Here is a 13,581-nt window from a genome sequence, read left to right as displayed (position 1 = left end):
CGCCCCTTCCTACTAGGACTTCTCGCAATAAAAAAAATCACAAAATCACAAATAAAGCAATTTACGTTTACGGAAATAAAATTTCAACACGCATACGAATGGGAAAAATTAACAATTTCATTAAAAAAAACATACATGATTCGAAAAAAAAATTACATAGTAATAAAACAAAATAAATACCGGACGTCCGACCCGGACGTCCGACCCACGCCACAATGGCGGACGTCTGCCCGCCCGTCGCCCGCACGTCCGAGGACATCCGACGTCCTTACGGGACGTCCGTATCCGAGTTGCCATGCCACAATGGCGGACGTCCCGGTCGCCCGTCGCGGATGTCAGACCGGACGTCCGCCATTGGAGATGCTTTCAGAAAAAAATAGGTTAACATATATTGTGACAAAATATGTACTCCATTTTTTGTTTGCAATCAACAATTATGAATGATGTTTCCATATCAAAAGAGAAGAGAAGAAGAATGCTTTAGCAATGATGGAAAATCTCTAATTTATTTCTTGGAGTGGGTTGGTAGTTCATCATTGTCTTCTCTGGAGAATTCGCAGCCTTAATTAATTAGATGACCTCATAAAGGGAAAATGTAATAAGAGGAAGTTTGGAAACATTAATATTACTAATTAAATAATAAAGCAAAAGTATGAAGAGAATTAGAAAACTAAATTACTCTTCTATATTGATCTTATATTTTACTACATTCATTGTATAGATGAAACATGATGCACACATATGAATTACCATGCATGCACCTGACCGAATTAATATATATACTACTAGTAATTTAATTAGTAAGTAATTAGCTTGATGGATTATACTTCACAATTAAGGGCTTATTCTCGTTCATCATCATCCATCTAATTATTCAACACAATCAACATGATAACTAATAGTAATATTTGCGATCTTTGAGTTATTAATTACTCCATGAATTTCGTCTAGAATTAACTACTTAATTATGATATCATCTTATATAGTGGAGTATTTGAGAAAAATGATTGCTCACCTCAAATTATTAGTAATATGAATCTAGCTACTGCACTTGCTTAGTAATCAAGTCACATATAGTAGTATATCTTTTCACGATGGATATAGGGTGTCAAAATATTATTAAAGTAGTGCTTGATTGCATTAATTTTGAGGAGGTTATAAATTTTGTGGAGGTTATGGTTCCAAACCATTTATGGTATGTCGTAATTATTAAAATAGATTAATCCATCGTTGATGAGCTAAATAAATAGATTATTTTTACGCATTATTATTGCATATGGTGGATTTATCATTTAAATTATTGGCTGTTGTTATTGATAATTAGATTATACTCCATGTCCATAATAAAATCAAAATCCTTTTACTAATTAAATTATGTTATGACCATTCCATATATATTTGGTCAAATTTTACAAGTAGCTATGAAGAATCGTAGTACAAATTTTGACTTTCAGTAATTGTGCCGCTGTTTAAAATTTTGACTTTCAAATACGTTATAATAGTAACAGATTAATTGTTTGCATTTGTTTTATAAATTTAATTAAATCGTCTCTATTATTATATACATCTCAGCCGTCAAACTTGTGTAAATAGTGAGGTTAAGGGTAGGGTTGAGAATATTTTGCATTTCGACTGATTAAATACATACTGAAATGAAATTGAATCGATATGATTAGCAAGTTTTCGTTAAATTGAATCGAAAAAAATCAAAAATTTTAAAATCAAAGCGGAACCGAATTGTTGGAAAATCAATACTACTTTTTTTTAATAGATCTAACATTTTGTTTAAAAATAGTAGTAGTAGTGTAATTTATGGCAAGATCATACCCCTTAAATAAAAAAAAATCGAGGAATATATTTAATAGCTTCGGTGCAGGCGATATATGGAGAGTAATATATAGACTAGTTTAAAAATAGAAAAGAAATAAGAATCATAAAAGATATTCACGAATAAAGGTCAAAGTCAATGAATCCCGATGGCTATAGCCAATTATCCCTATCTTCTCTAAAAATCCTCAAAATCAAGACCACTACAATTCCTCTCCAACCAATCACATCAGGACAAATCAGCCCCATTCTCCAATATACATATTTTTAATTGAATTAAACTTTAATAAATCGCACTAGAATATGAATATCATATTCTAATAGAGTCAGGACTCCTATTTATTCTATAATTCAAAAATCATAATATTTAAATAGGGAGTATATTAATATGTGTGCGTGTGTGGTTATGTTTAAAAACCCAATTTATATTTTAATAAATCGAGTACTCCTAATAGGTCACCACTATAATCTTATAAACGTTTATTCTCTATTTCTCAAAACCTCAGCCAAACATTCCCTCTCTACTTTCTTCTCTCTCCATCCGGCGGAGCGAGTCTTCTTGTTACATAAAATAAAGAAAATCGATCAAAAAAACCTGGGGACGATGGCGTCGGTGTGCATATCGAGCTGCGTGGACGACGCCCGCGTCCCGGTGAGAGCGACCTACGTGAACCTCTACAAATGGCCGGAATCCGACTTCGAGTTCGTTAGGTCGATGAGCTCCAAATCCCACAACTCCAGCCACGGCCGCCCCAGAGTGGTGGACAGCATCTCGTGCAGGCAAATGTATTTGAGAAGCTACACGTTTTCGAGGGAGGAAGACTACAAAGAGGAGAAGGCAAAGGTCAAGTGCCTCGGCAGAGGCAAAGACAGCGCAAAGAAAAACAACTCCGGCCACCGAGATGATGACCGGAAGAAGAAGCCGGTGGAAGGGCTGAAGAAGGCCAAGTCGGCGTCCTGCTCCGCCTTGACCTATATTTTCCGGCGGCTGCTCTCTTGCACCACAGAGATTGATGTTGCTAATTAAGTACTACTAATGCATTGTGTAATCTTTTTCTTTTTCTTCTAAATTTCTTGCTTTCTTGTTTTTTTTAGTTTTGTTTTTAATGTGAGTATATATTAAATATATGCTTATTTTTCATAGAATTTAATCTTATTTTGATGGGATATATAATGGGTGGATAATTTCTTATAATTTGGTTTTGTTTTGTATATTGATATCTTGTCTTGTTTTGAAAATAATTTTAGGGATTATGCATAGGAAATATGAACGTTTTTTAATAAATGATTCATGAACGTTGTTGATTATTTGAAAGATTCAATTAGCAGCATTCTAAATAAATGTTTAAAGATGTGTATTAGGGGTTATTCGGATTATATTTTCATGATTAAATGTGTATTAGTTTATATTTAGTTCATGAGATTAAATTTCACAAGTTAATTCTAGATGGATAATTATATGATAATGAGTCATAACAATTGAACACGACGACGTAAAATATATAATTAATGTAGGTTACGTTAAGGCGCAACCGAGTGTTAAAAAGTTAAGGCAAGATGATGACTCATGAGGACAAATGTGGAATGCGTAATCTCGGAAGAACACTACATATAATGACATGTAAAAATCAGTGATTCAAAATAAAACGTGTCAAATACATATAATGTAATTATGAATGCAAAAACATGCACGCATCATCTAAATTCTAAAGCAAAAAAATAAATAAATAGTCATATGATATCGATCAGAACTAAAATATGGCATTAATCGATAAATTGATATACTCTACTTTACAAAAGAGTTTCTAGAATGATAAAGATGCAAAAAGCAAGAAACATATCACATATGCCTTTATCTACTATTTACGTGAATGACTTTGTTTTGTTATATACAAATAGAAAACACATGAAGTGCTTGGAAGGGTCGGCCAATGTAATTTTCAATTATACTTTTTCATTTTCCACGTAATTATCCACCACTCAATTTTACAGCCATGGACGATTTTCAGATTCATATAACCTCAATTTAGCCTACTCCTCCACTAAAGTGTTATCACTTGTCTGCCTCATAAAAAGGTTTTTTATATTTTTTAATTTCTTCGTATGAATTTAAAATTGTCCACCACTAGAATTCAGTTGCACTTGTAGACTCACATCAATCTTTTTATATCAATAAAACAGATATAACAACTTTTTGTGTGTGTTGAGGATTCATCTAATCGAATTTCCCTTCTTCAAAATAAAATATACTCCCTTCGTCCCGCTTAAGATGACACGTTTTCCTTTTTAGTTTGTCCCAACTAAGATGACACATTTACTTTTTTGAAAATTTTCTCTCTCCAATTAATACACTCAACCAGTTTTTCTTAATCATATTAAAATATTCATCTTTCTCACTCTATTTTAATACCTACACCCACATTTTCTCTCTCCAATTAACACTTTAACCAATAACTTCTAAAATCCCGTGTCAGTCAAGAAATGTTTTATCTTAGCAAGGACCGAGGGAGTACTAATAAAAGAGATTTAGTATCATATGCTCCCTCACTTTTTTAACAAGTGTCTCCAATCGTCAAACTACACATTAAAAAATATAAAAAATTTACGCTAGATCTTATTACTACTTAATACTAGTATCATAATAAATACATATAAAATTATGAAATTTCAAAAAGGTAAATGAGAAGAATGTCGTGGTTAAATTATCAAATTTTAAAGTGTGAAACTTATTTAAAAGTGGAGGTAGTAATTTTCTCCGTAATAAAGGCAAATAAATAAATAACATTATTATTGGTTTCTAATTATTTGATCTTCAGCTTATAGTTGATTTTGGTTATGTAAATTACTCCTAAGATATGACTCAATGGTTATTTATTCATATCAGGATTAATATGCATTTAATAAGCTGCATTATTAATATTTTATTCGTTTAATTAGGGGGAAAAGTATTACTAATACTGAAAGACTAACGATTTTATGAATTAAATAGCGGTTTAAACTTGACCTTTTAGCTTTTAAGCTTTCGTCATTGACTAAATTGTGGAGTAGTACAAATTTAAAACACATTTATTGCTCAATGATTATTTGATTTATGTTCAAAATCAAAACCTTCGAAGGAATCTTTAATTTTGAAATAAGAAAAGAGGATTAGAATATTATGTTGATGGTGGGATTTCTTCTCTAATTCTTAATTAACTTAAAAAGTAGCGTAGTGTTAGTAGTTAAGCTCCACCAATCATTGTATTTATATTCACAAATGCATATACAAATAAAAATAATGTGCATTGACTCAGTTATTTGTAAGGGCCGGGATATTTTCGTTAATCTTTTAGTTTGTTATTTTGAAAATTTTCAACATTGTTTATTATTGTACTTTTGTTCTGGATAACCATCTTGAATCCTTGATTACTAAGAGATTTTACTATTAGAATACAACTGTTATTTTTATTGCAACCTTCAAAAGAGATAAGTCTTTTATAGTTTATTGAAATTTCATCGAACATGAAAACAGATAGATATTTTTAAAACCAAATTTGAGCGTCATTTTAATTGGTAAAATGATTGAAATTATTCTTATAATATTCGTGAAATAATTGATCACATTTCGTGACTATAATCTCATTTAGCTCTTTATTTATTGGGATTACATCATTAAAAAAATCGGATTTCGCCGTAGAGTAAAAGGACACTGCAAAGGGAATTTTAGTGTACTGAAACTTGAAAGTGACTAATTAAAATGTAATTTAACTAATTTAAGATAACAAGAATATTGTTTCAATCATATTGGAACAATAATTTGAAGTGCTTAGATATGGAAAAGGTGTGTTAATACGCAGGCTAAGTTTGGCTGTTTGAATAAAAACTTGTCCGACATTCCACAAGTTTTACATGCTCATGATATTACCATTTATTTATTGTTTTTTATTTTATTAGTTCATATTTTCATTTAAAAATCAAATCTCAATTTATTCACTTCCTCATTTTAATGGTTTCCAGGTTTTACATAATAATATATAAAGTTGATAATCCTAATACTAACAATTACTACTATTAATGAATAAGAATAAAAAAATAATATAGGAAAATACTAGCATAAACAGAATATTAGCGTTATAGCAATACCAACAAAAGATTCTCAAAATTTAGGAGTAACATATCGATTTTTTCATATTGTATTCATTTAAATTGAAACTAAATCGAGAAAATTATACTCCTACTCCCACAAAAATATAGATTTGTGACATTTTAATGTGTAATTGATAAAGGATGAGAGAAATAGAAAAAAAGTTATTAGAATATGTTAGTGGAGAATATGACTCATCTCATTATAGACATGGGCGGATCCTGGATTTAAAAATCGTGGGGTCGGACGAGATAATTAATATAATAATATTATATATATTATAAAAATACATTACAAATAAAATTATCTTTGTTTTATCACGATAGTTGACTTTTACGAGTTTATATTTTTAACTTTTACGAATACTCATATTTTGAAGCTGGCCGAAATTTTATCATTGGAAATAATTGCAAACATATCTTCCAGTCGTTGATTGTGTTCAACATTAGCACCAGAAGAACAGATAAAACTCATGAGAACAGATACAAACTCAAGATATTTTTAAAATAAATTTATCCATTAATTTAATATGGATGGTAATTAAAATCAATAATAAAAAAACATAAGTATATAATTATTATATTCATAAAAATTAGGTCAAATAAACAAAATAAAAGTAAAAAAATAATAAAACATGATTAAAAGAATATCAATAACGCACCAATTTTTTTTGTGCAAAGCCTATGCCCCTCAAAAATCTTAATCTTAGTCTCCTACTATAACTTTCTATTTAATCAAAATAATAATTGGGTAGAAATATAGAATTTTTATTTATAAAGAAAGTTGTAACTCTTGTAATAAAGATAAAATTATTTAAAAAGGACAGTATTGACTAATTTTTTAACTAATAAACTTAAATAAATTAGGAATTTATGTAAATTTGTGGGAAAATTAAGGAGAAAAAAAGTTAATACTACATGGCTTAGAAAATTATTGGCAGGCGAATTAAATGAAAAAGCAGTATTAACGGCGAGTGACCAGAGGCAATCAATTAGATTTTTTACTTATAGATTTTCTAACCCAACAATCAATAGGAGTATTAACCACTCCTCAGCCCAAAAATCAATATTAACCTCTCTGTTCATCTTCTTCGTTGAGAATACATCAGCATCTTCTGCAACCCCTCCCCTTATCTATCTCTACTCTATTCTTATTAGTATTGTTCCTTTCTCCTCTTAGTTTTTGGAAAAGGCGGAAGGCTTCGGGTAGAGTTGAAGCTGGCCGTGGGGTCGGAGACGGAACTGCACCAGGTCAAAGGTCGAAGATGATGTTTTCCGGCAGTGTTCGGTGGACCGCCGGTGGAGTCGGCTGACCCCGTGCGACCCCACCTGGATCCGCCGATGATTATTGATAAAAAAAATGAAAGTGAACCATTTACATAGGACAAACTAAAATGAAAATAATTTTTTATTTTTATAGAATCCGATTTATATAGTTAGGCCAGCAATGCAATTAGTTATGATATAACAAAACAAAAATTTCAAAGAGACCAAATGATAGTAGTAATAAATAGTATAAGAAGGTATGGAGTGGGAAGCATGATTAGAAGGAGGAGTAGGCCAAAAGAGAAAGAAATGGGCCGACCATAAAACCATACATTATCATAAAGTTCAAAAACATGCTTGTAATTATGGAACTTACAATACACGACTTCGTTGGATTCGTCGCCACTATAATCTTATTTCACTTTTTTTTTTTGGGGTAATTTTTCCCCACTCGCCGGAAAAGGTTGCAATTCATCACGTATATTATAGTACTATATGTTAGTCCTTTCTAGCAAATAGTTACAAATTTTATGATCTACGATACAATTATTATCTCATGTGGAGTTTAAGAAGCCATCAACTTTGCCTTTTGTGAATCCCTCTTGAGTTATTAGTAGTTTTCATTTTTAATAATATCATTATCTATCGATGTTTCTTTCTCTAAAATTATGTGAACTATTTGATTAGAAAACTTAACAAAGTGTTAAACAATTTAATTGCGTCATTTTTACCGTTGAAATACATGTAGCACACAAAATAGTTGGAGCCCAATCTGAAAGTTTATATTTTGGATATTTGTTACACAATATCAGTTTGGTTCGGTTTTTGTTCGATTTTTTCAGTTTTCCGGATATATATAGAATACACTTTCTCTTTAAACAAATTTTTGACAGTTAGGTATATCCTTTATAGAATACAAAAAAGTTCCCATTTAGGAACCTTTTCTCTAAAATTATCGAAAACAAGAATTAAGTATTGATATGTTTATCTTTCATAGAATACAACCTTTACGGTAGGTAGATCTATATAAAACAAAATATTAAGATGGGCATATATATAAGGGGGAAACAGCTCACCAATTCAATCATAACATAATGTCAAATGCCATATCCAAATAAAAAAATACTAATAGTACAATTTACCAGTGTGTATCTACGTATCAAATCTGCTAATCTTGATTATAACAAATTACAAATTACAAATTACAAATTACAAAATGCAATAAAACCAATGATACCTAAATTTCATTACATAGAGCAGAGGCCCTCCAAAATCTAATACAACTCCGGTTTCAATTTCCATACCATATGAAGGCAAGAAACGCAAACAATTAAACACATGTGAATGTTGCTTGAAAACGATACATGAACAATGACAAATGGAATCTCAAACATAAACATCATCTACAAGCATTTAAATCACCTGCCCTCAGACTTCACCAGCTGCGAGAAAACTCTACTCATCGAAACACCCGAAAGATCATCAACACTCGAGGTCTCAAACTGGGCAACGGAAGTGGTAGTCTCGACGTGGTTGAACTCACCAACTTGCGGAGACAGCTGCCCGATAGCATTTGTGCTGTTCTCATCGGGATCATTCTGGATCACTGCCTCTTGAAGCTGAAGGGCGTACTCAAGATTCCAAAGAACATCGCCCATTGAAGGCCGGTCCACTCCATAATCCGCCAAGCATTTCTCTGCTGTTTCTCCAAACTTTCTGAGTGAATCGGGTTTTATCTTCCCCACAAGATTCGGGTCAATGATTTGATCAAGTTGGCCCTTCTTCTGACACTTCATTGCCCATTCAGCTAAGTTAACCTTTTCTCGGGGTAGAGATGGATCTATCACAGGCCTGGCGCATAGAACTTCAAACAAGACGACGCCAAATGAGTAAACATCCGATTTCTCTGTCAGCTGCTGCCTTCTGAAATACTCAGGATCGAGGTAACCAAAGCTCCCTTTCACAGCTGTGCTTACATGAGTTTGATCAAGCTCTGGCCCTGTCTTAGAGAGTCCAAAGTCAGCAACCTTAGCCATCAAGTTCTCGTCCACCAATATGTTTGCCGACTTCACATCACGATGAATAACTGCTTTGGCATCGCCAGTGTGGAGATAGTGCAACCCTCTTGCAGCTCCAATGCATATCTCGAGCCTCTCTTTCCAGCCTAAACTTGGAAGATCTGAACCGTAGAGATGGCTTTTGACAGTCCCATTTTCCATGTACTCGTACACCAGAATCATCTCATTCTTCTCATCACAATAACCAATCAAGGAAACCAAATGGCGATGGCGGAACTGGGAAAGCATCTCGATTTCAGTTCTGAATTCTGCTAAACCTTGCTGGGACCGGGGATTGCCTCTCTTAACAGCTACCTTCGTACCATCGTGTAATTCTCCCTTGTAAACCTTGCCAAACCCACCAACTCCAATCACCCAGCTCTCGTCAAAGTTGTTTGTTGCATCTTGCACTGCTACAAAAGGGATGCGATAGCTCATGTTCGAACCAACACTAACGGTTGTGCCAGTCGAATATTTGCTTCCCATGGTGTGAGAAGCTCCACCATTAACTGATATAGGAACCCATGTTTTTGAGAGTTTCAGTTGTTGACGTTTCCTTCTTCTGTGCATGCAAAACAGAATTCCGACCAAAATCAATGCTACCGGTACTCCAACGCTCAGACCCACGATAATTCCTAAATTCTTCTTCGATTTAGGAAACGACGGAAAAATAGATGCCCCAGCAAGGCTGTCCTCGCTATTTCTTATTTTCATAACCTCCAAACCGTTTAGAAACGCATCAGGATAAGAACTCCTAGGAGATGGACCAATGCTTACACTAACGTTAGGTCTATCAAGCACCGGGGTAACAAAATCCGCATAGAAAGCAGTGGCTAACTTCCCATAAAGTTTCGTAGATAGTTCTAGATCCTGATAAACGATATATGTGTCAATGTAAACATCAAACACAGAATCGGTAGGTGATGCACTCACAATGTCACAGAAGTGCAACCGAATCAGGTACTGAAAACCAGGATCCACCGGGATGTCCCAGGTGACATTGAAGTTACTCGTCGGATCACCATCAGAGTTCATCTTCGTGCAAGTCCCATAAACAGTCGGTGGAGCAGTGTCTGCCGATGCACCACCATTAGGGTACTGGACAGCTGGGATATTAGATTTACTAGTAGCAAGATTTGGCTGTTTCAAATACGGACCATCCGGTTCCCAGTTACGCCCCAATGTGTCATTCACCAATGACACGAACGGGCCACCCATATTCAACCTGGCAACCGTCTGCAGGGACTGAGCCGACAGCCCAGTAAACTGCCCCGAAGAGCTATAGAGCTGCGCAGCATCCGCGATGAGTTCATCGGGCACGGATGCAACCTCGATAGCATTAACATAGGCGTTCGAATTGCTAGAAGGCGAAAAGGCGATGACGAGATCCCCCTTCTCCACATTAACAGAGTATTCCCTAACAACAGCACCCTTAGGGGTGAAATTACTAAGCAGTGTAGTCGTCTGAGAGAAAACAGAGAAACTAGCGGTTTTCATATCATAATTTTGATAAGTAAAAGGGTAAAAATGGAGGCGGATCCAATGCCTACCGCTTTGCCTAATCGGAAACGTATACTTAGAAGGACCATTGAAGATCCTAGCAGTTCTAAACAAAGGGGAATCATCAGCCCTAGTTATCGAATTCAAATTGCTATCAGCTAAAATCTCTTGAGGGGTTAAGAGATATTTCGCAGCAGATTTATCAGCAATGAAAGTAATATTACCCACAACGGCGTCGCTCGACGATCCACAGTTGACATAGAATTGATCAACGGGTGTGAATCCCCTTGAACAGCAAACGAGATTCAATAGCAAAAAAGCCCAAATTGAAAACCCAAATCCCATCATCAAATATTGAAGTAAGACAGCAATTGAAGTGAAATGTATAAAGATTGCACCTTTGATAACATAAAAGCTGGGAGAGGCGATGGGGAAACGAGATTTGTGTTGAACAAAGTCAAATGCAATGGTGAGAGGGAATGAATAAAGGGGGAAGAAACCAAAAAATGGAGATGGGATGAATACAACAAATCGAAAAGCGATCAGACCTGGCCTCAACTGGATTTTTGACCCAAATTCAAAATATAGTTTTATTCCTAAAACGAGATGATTCCACTACAGACGTTCACATCCATTTTTATTCAGTCCTAAGATTTATGGGAAAATCCAAAGGAAAATTGAAGTTAGAAAATGGAAAATGACAATATGTGTGTGTAAAGTGTTTAGAGATAGAGAGATATTTATGAATTTGACAATGGAGTGGGTTAACATTTTGTCTTTTTGACTTAATCAGTTGGACTACTCCTTTCTCATTCTATTTTATTTTATTTCAATTAATTTTATTTAAAGAAGTTCGAATATGAATATGAATATGAATTTTTATTATGCTTTATTTATTTATCCTACTATGTGATTTACATAATAGTTTCATATTCATGATTATTAACGTTATTTATTTAGTATGTATAGACAGTAACGTTTATAACTATAAAGAATCCGTTATTTCTTCTTAGCTACAAACTCTGATAACCCATAATTGTAGATTTGGGGTTGGATCTTAAAAATAACAGCAGCAGATGTTATACATAAATGATAAACACAGCACATTAAATGCAGGATTGAGTCAATTTCATTTTCTTATTTTTAATATTTTCATTCATTTTTATAGTATACTAGTATTATTGTATATTTTAAAATATTTAAAAACATTTTCAAATCTAAATATTTTAGGAATGAGAATCATAATTAATTATTTTTTATTAATTAAATGTTTTCTTTGTGCAATCAAATCTTCTCTTTTTATCGCCCAATAAAAAGTGATTTGATTAAGTGGGATTAGTTAAGAGGTGGTATACGTCACTTTCACAATGTCGGAATTAAAAATAGTGAGGACTTTTTTTATAATAAAGTTTCCATTTGGCAATGCTAAAAACTAAAAATGAAACTCGCCCACCTTAAATGATGGGTTAAATAGATCCAAGCCCCTTGGCCTAGCGGTAAAGGGTGCTGGATACCGCGTCCATCCTGGAGGTCTCGAGTTCGAACCTTGGGTGGCGTAATTTGTCTTTCCTCCTTGTTATAGGAGTTGATTTGTAATTTCCTCCTTCATATATATGATATAAATATATGAAGTTAATTTAAAAAAAAAAAAAAAAAATGATGGGTTAAATAGTGCATTGTGATTCAACCCCACATCACTATTTTATTAAAACTTGTACACTTACCAATTTTGAGAACATGGTTGCAACTTGCATGTCTGACTTAGTTCGTGATATTATTGAATGAAATGATAAAAAATACTATTGAGAATATTGATCCATATCATGGCATTATTGTAGATATAGGTGGAATTCCACCCACCAAGCCAAAACTAAGAGATTGAAAATGTACACAAAATGATCATGATATAGTAGAACATCAAAGTATTATATTTAGATTTCTTTTAGTAATTAACAAAGATTTAATGGATGAAAAATAGGAGTAGTATTCTTTTCCCTAAATCCCACATCTACTGTTTCCCATCATCTTTCCAAACTTATAATTATGTGGTTTCTGATGTGAAGGGAGTTTTACAAACACATATGTCCAAAAAAAAGAAAAAAAAAAGACGAAACATAAAATAGAAAAACAATAACCGATATGCATGCGTGATTGACCATCCCATTAATAATTCAAATGACTTTGCCAGAAAGGTTGAACTGATCAAAACATATTTAATTTATTACTATGTTAATTACAATTGGTGAGAAGTATTTTATAGTACGGAGTATTTAATAGTAGAGAAATGATATACTACATGTCTTATGTGAGCACCACTCCCGTTTAATACATGTTTAGCGATGTTCGTTTCGATTTATATATTTAGTTTGATTCTAATACATTAAAAAAGTGTTATTGAAATTTTTAATTTCACAAAAATTAAAAAAATCAAAACTTAATTTGCTCGTTTTCTCTATAATTCTGAATAAATTAATAAAATAACAAATCAAGCTTTGATTTTTATGAATTTTGTAAAATTAAAAATGTCAATAACAGTTTTTAATGTATTAGAATTAAACTAAATATATAAATCGAAATGAACAATGTTAAACGTGTATCAAATGAGACCGGTGCTCACATAAGGAGCTTATATAAGGTATGTAGCATATCATTCCTCTTTAATAGTATACTCTAAAATAAGAATATTTTTTTTAATAACGAAGACTTTGAAGTTGTGATTAGATTTTAAAAAATATATCTATGTATATAGTAAATTAAATTCAGTATTTTATGTGTCTCACATCATCCTGATCATTAATTAATCTAGTCA

At 32.9% G+C, this 13,581-nt stretch overlaps 2 protein-coding genes across 2 annotated transcripts; one reads left to right on the top strand and one right to left on the bottom strand.

Moving 5' to 3' along the window:
- Positions 1–2,257: 2,257 nt before the first annotated feature.
- On the top strand, positions 2,258–2,973 carry LOC121743758. Its single transcript, XM_042137124.1, has one exon. It carries the CDS (start codon positions 2,432–2,434, stop codon positions 2,852–2,854), a length of 423 nt encoding a protein of 140 aa, XP_041993058.1. The 5' UTR covers positions 2,258–2,431; the 3' UTR covers positions 2,855–2,973.
- A 5,321-nt stretch (positions 2,974–8,294) lies between these two features.
- Positions 8,295–11,387, bottom strand: LOC121744866 (receptor-like protein kinase HERK 1). Its single transcript, XM_042138543.1, has one exon. It carries the CDS (start codon positions 11,118–11,120, stop codon positions 8,634–8,636), a length of 2,487 nt encoding a protein of 828 aa, XP_041994477.1. The 5' UTR covers positions 11,121–11,387; the 3' UTR covers positions 8,295–8,633.
- Between the last annotated feature and the right edge of the window lie 2,194 nt (positions 11,388–13,581).

The sequence above is a fragment of the Salvia splendens genome, chromosome 8 (genome assembly GCF_004379255.2).
Source record: "Salvia splendens isolate huo1 chromosome 8, SspV2, whole genome shotgun sequence".
Lineage (NCBI taxonomy): Eukaryota > Viridiplantae > Streptophyta > Magnoliopsida > Lamiales > Lamiaceae > Salvia > Salvia splendens.
This window is presented reverse-complemented; position numbering and strand designations above follow the sequence as displayed.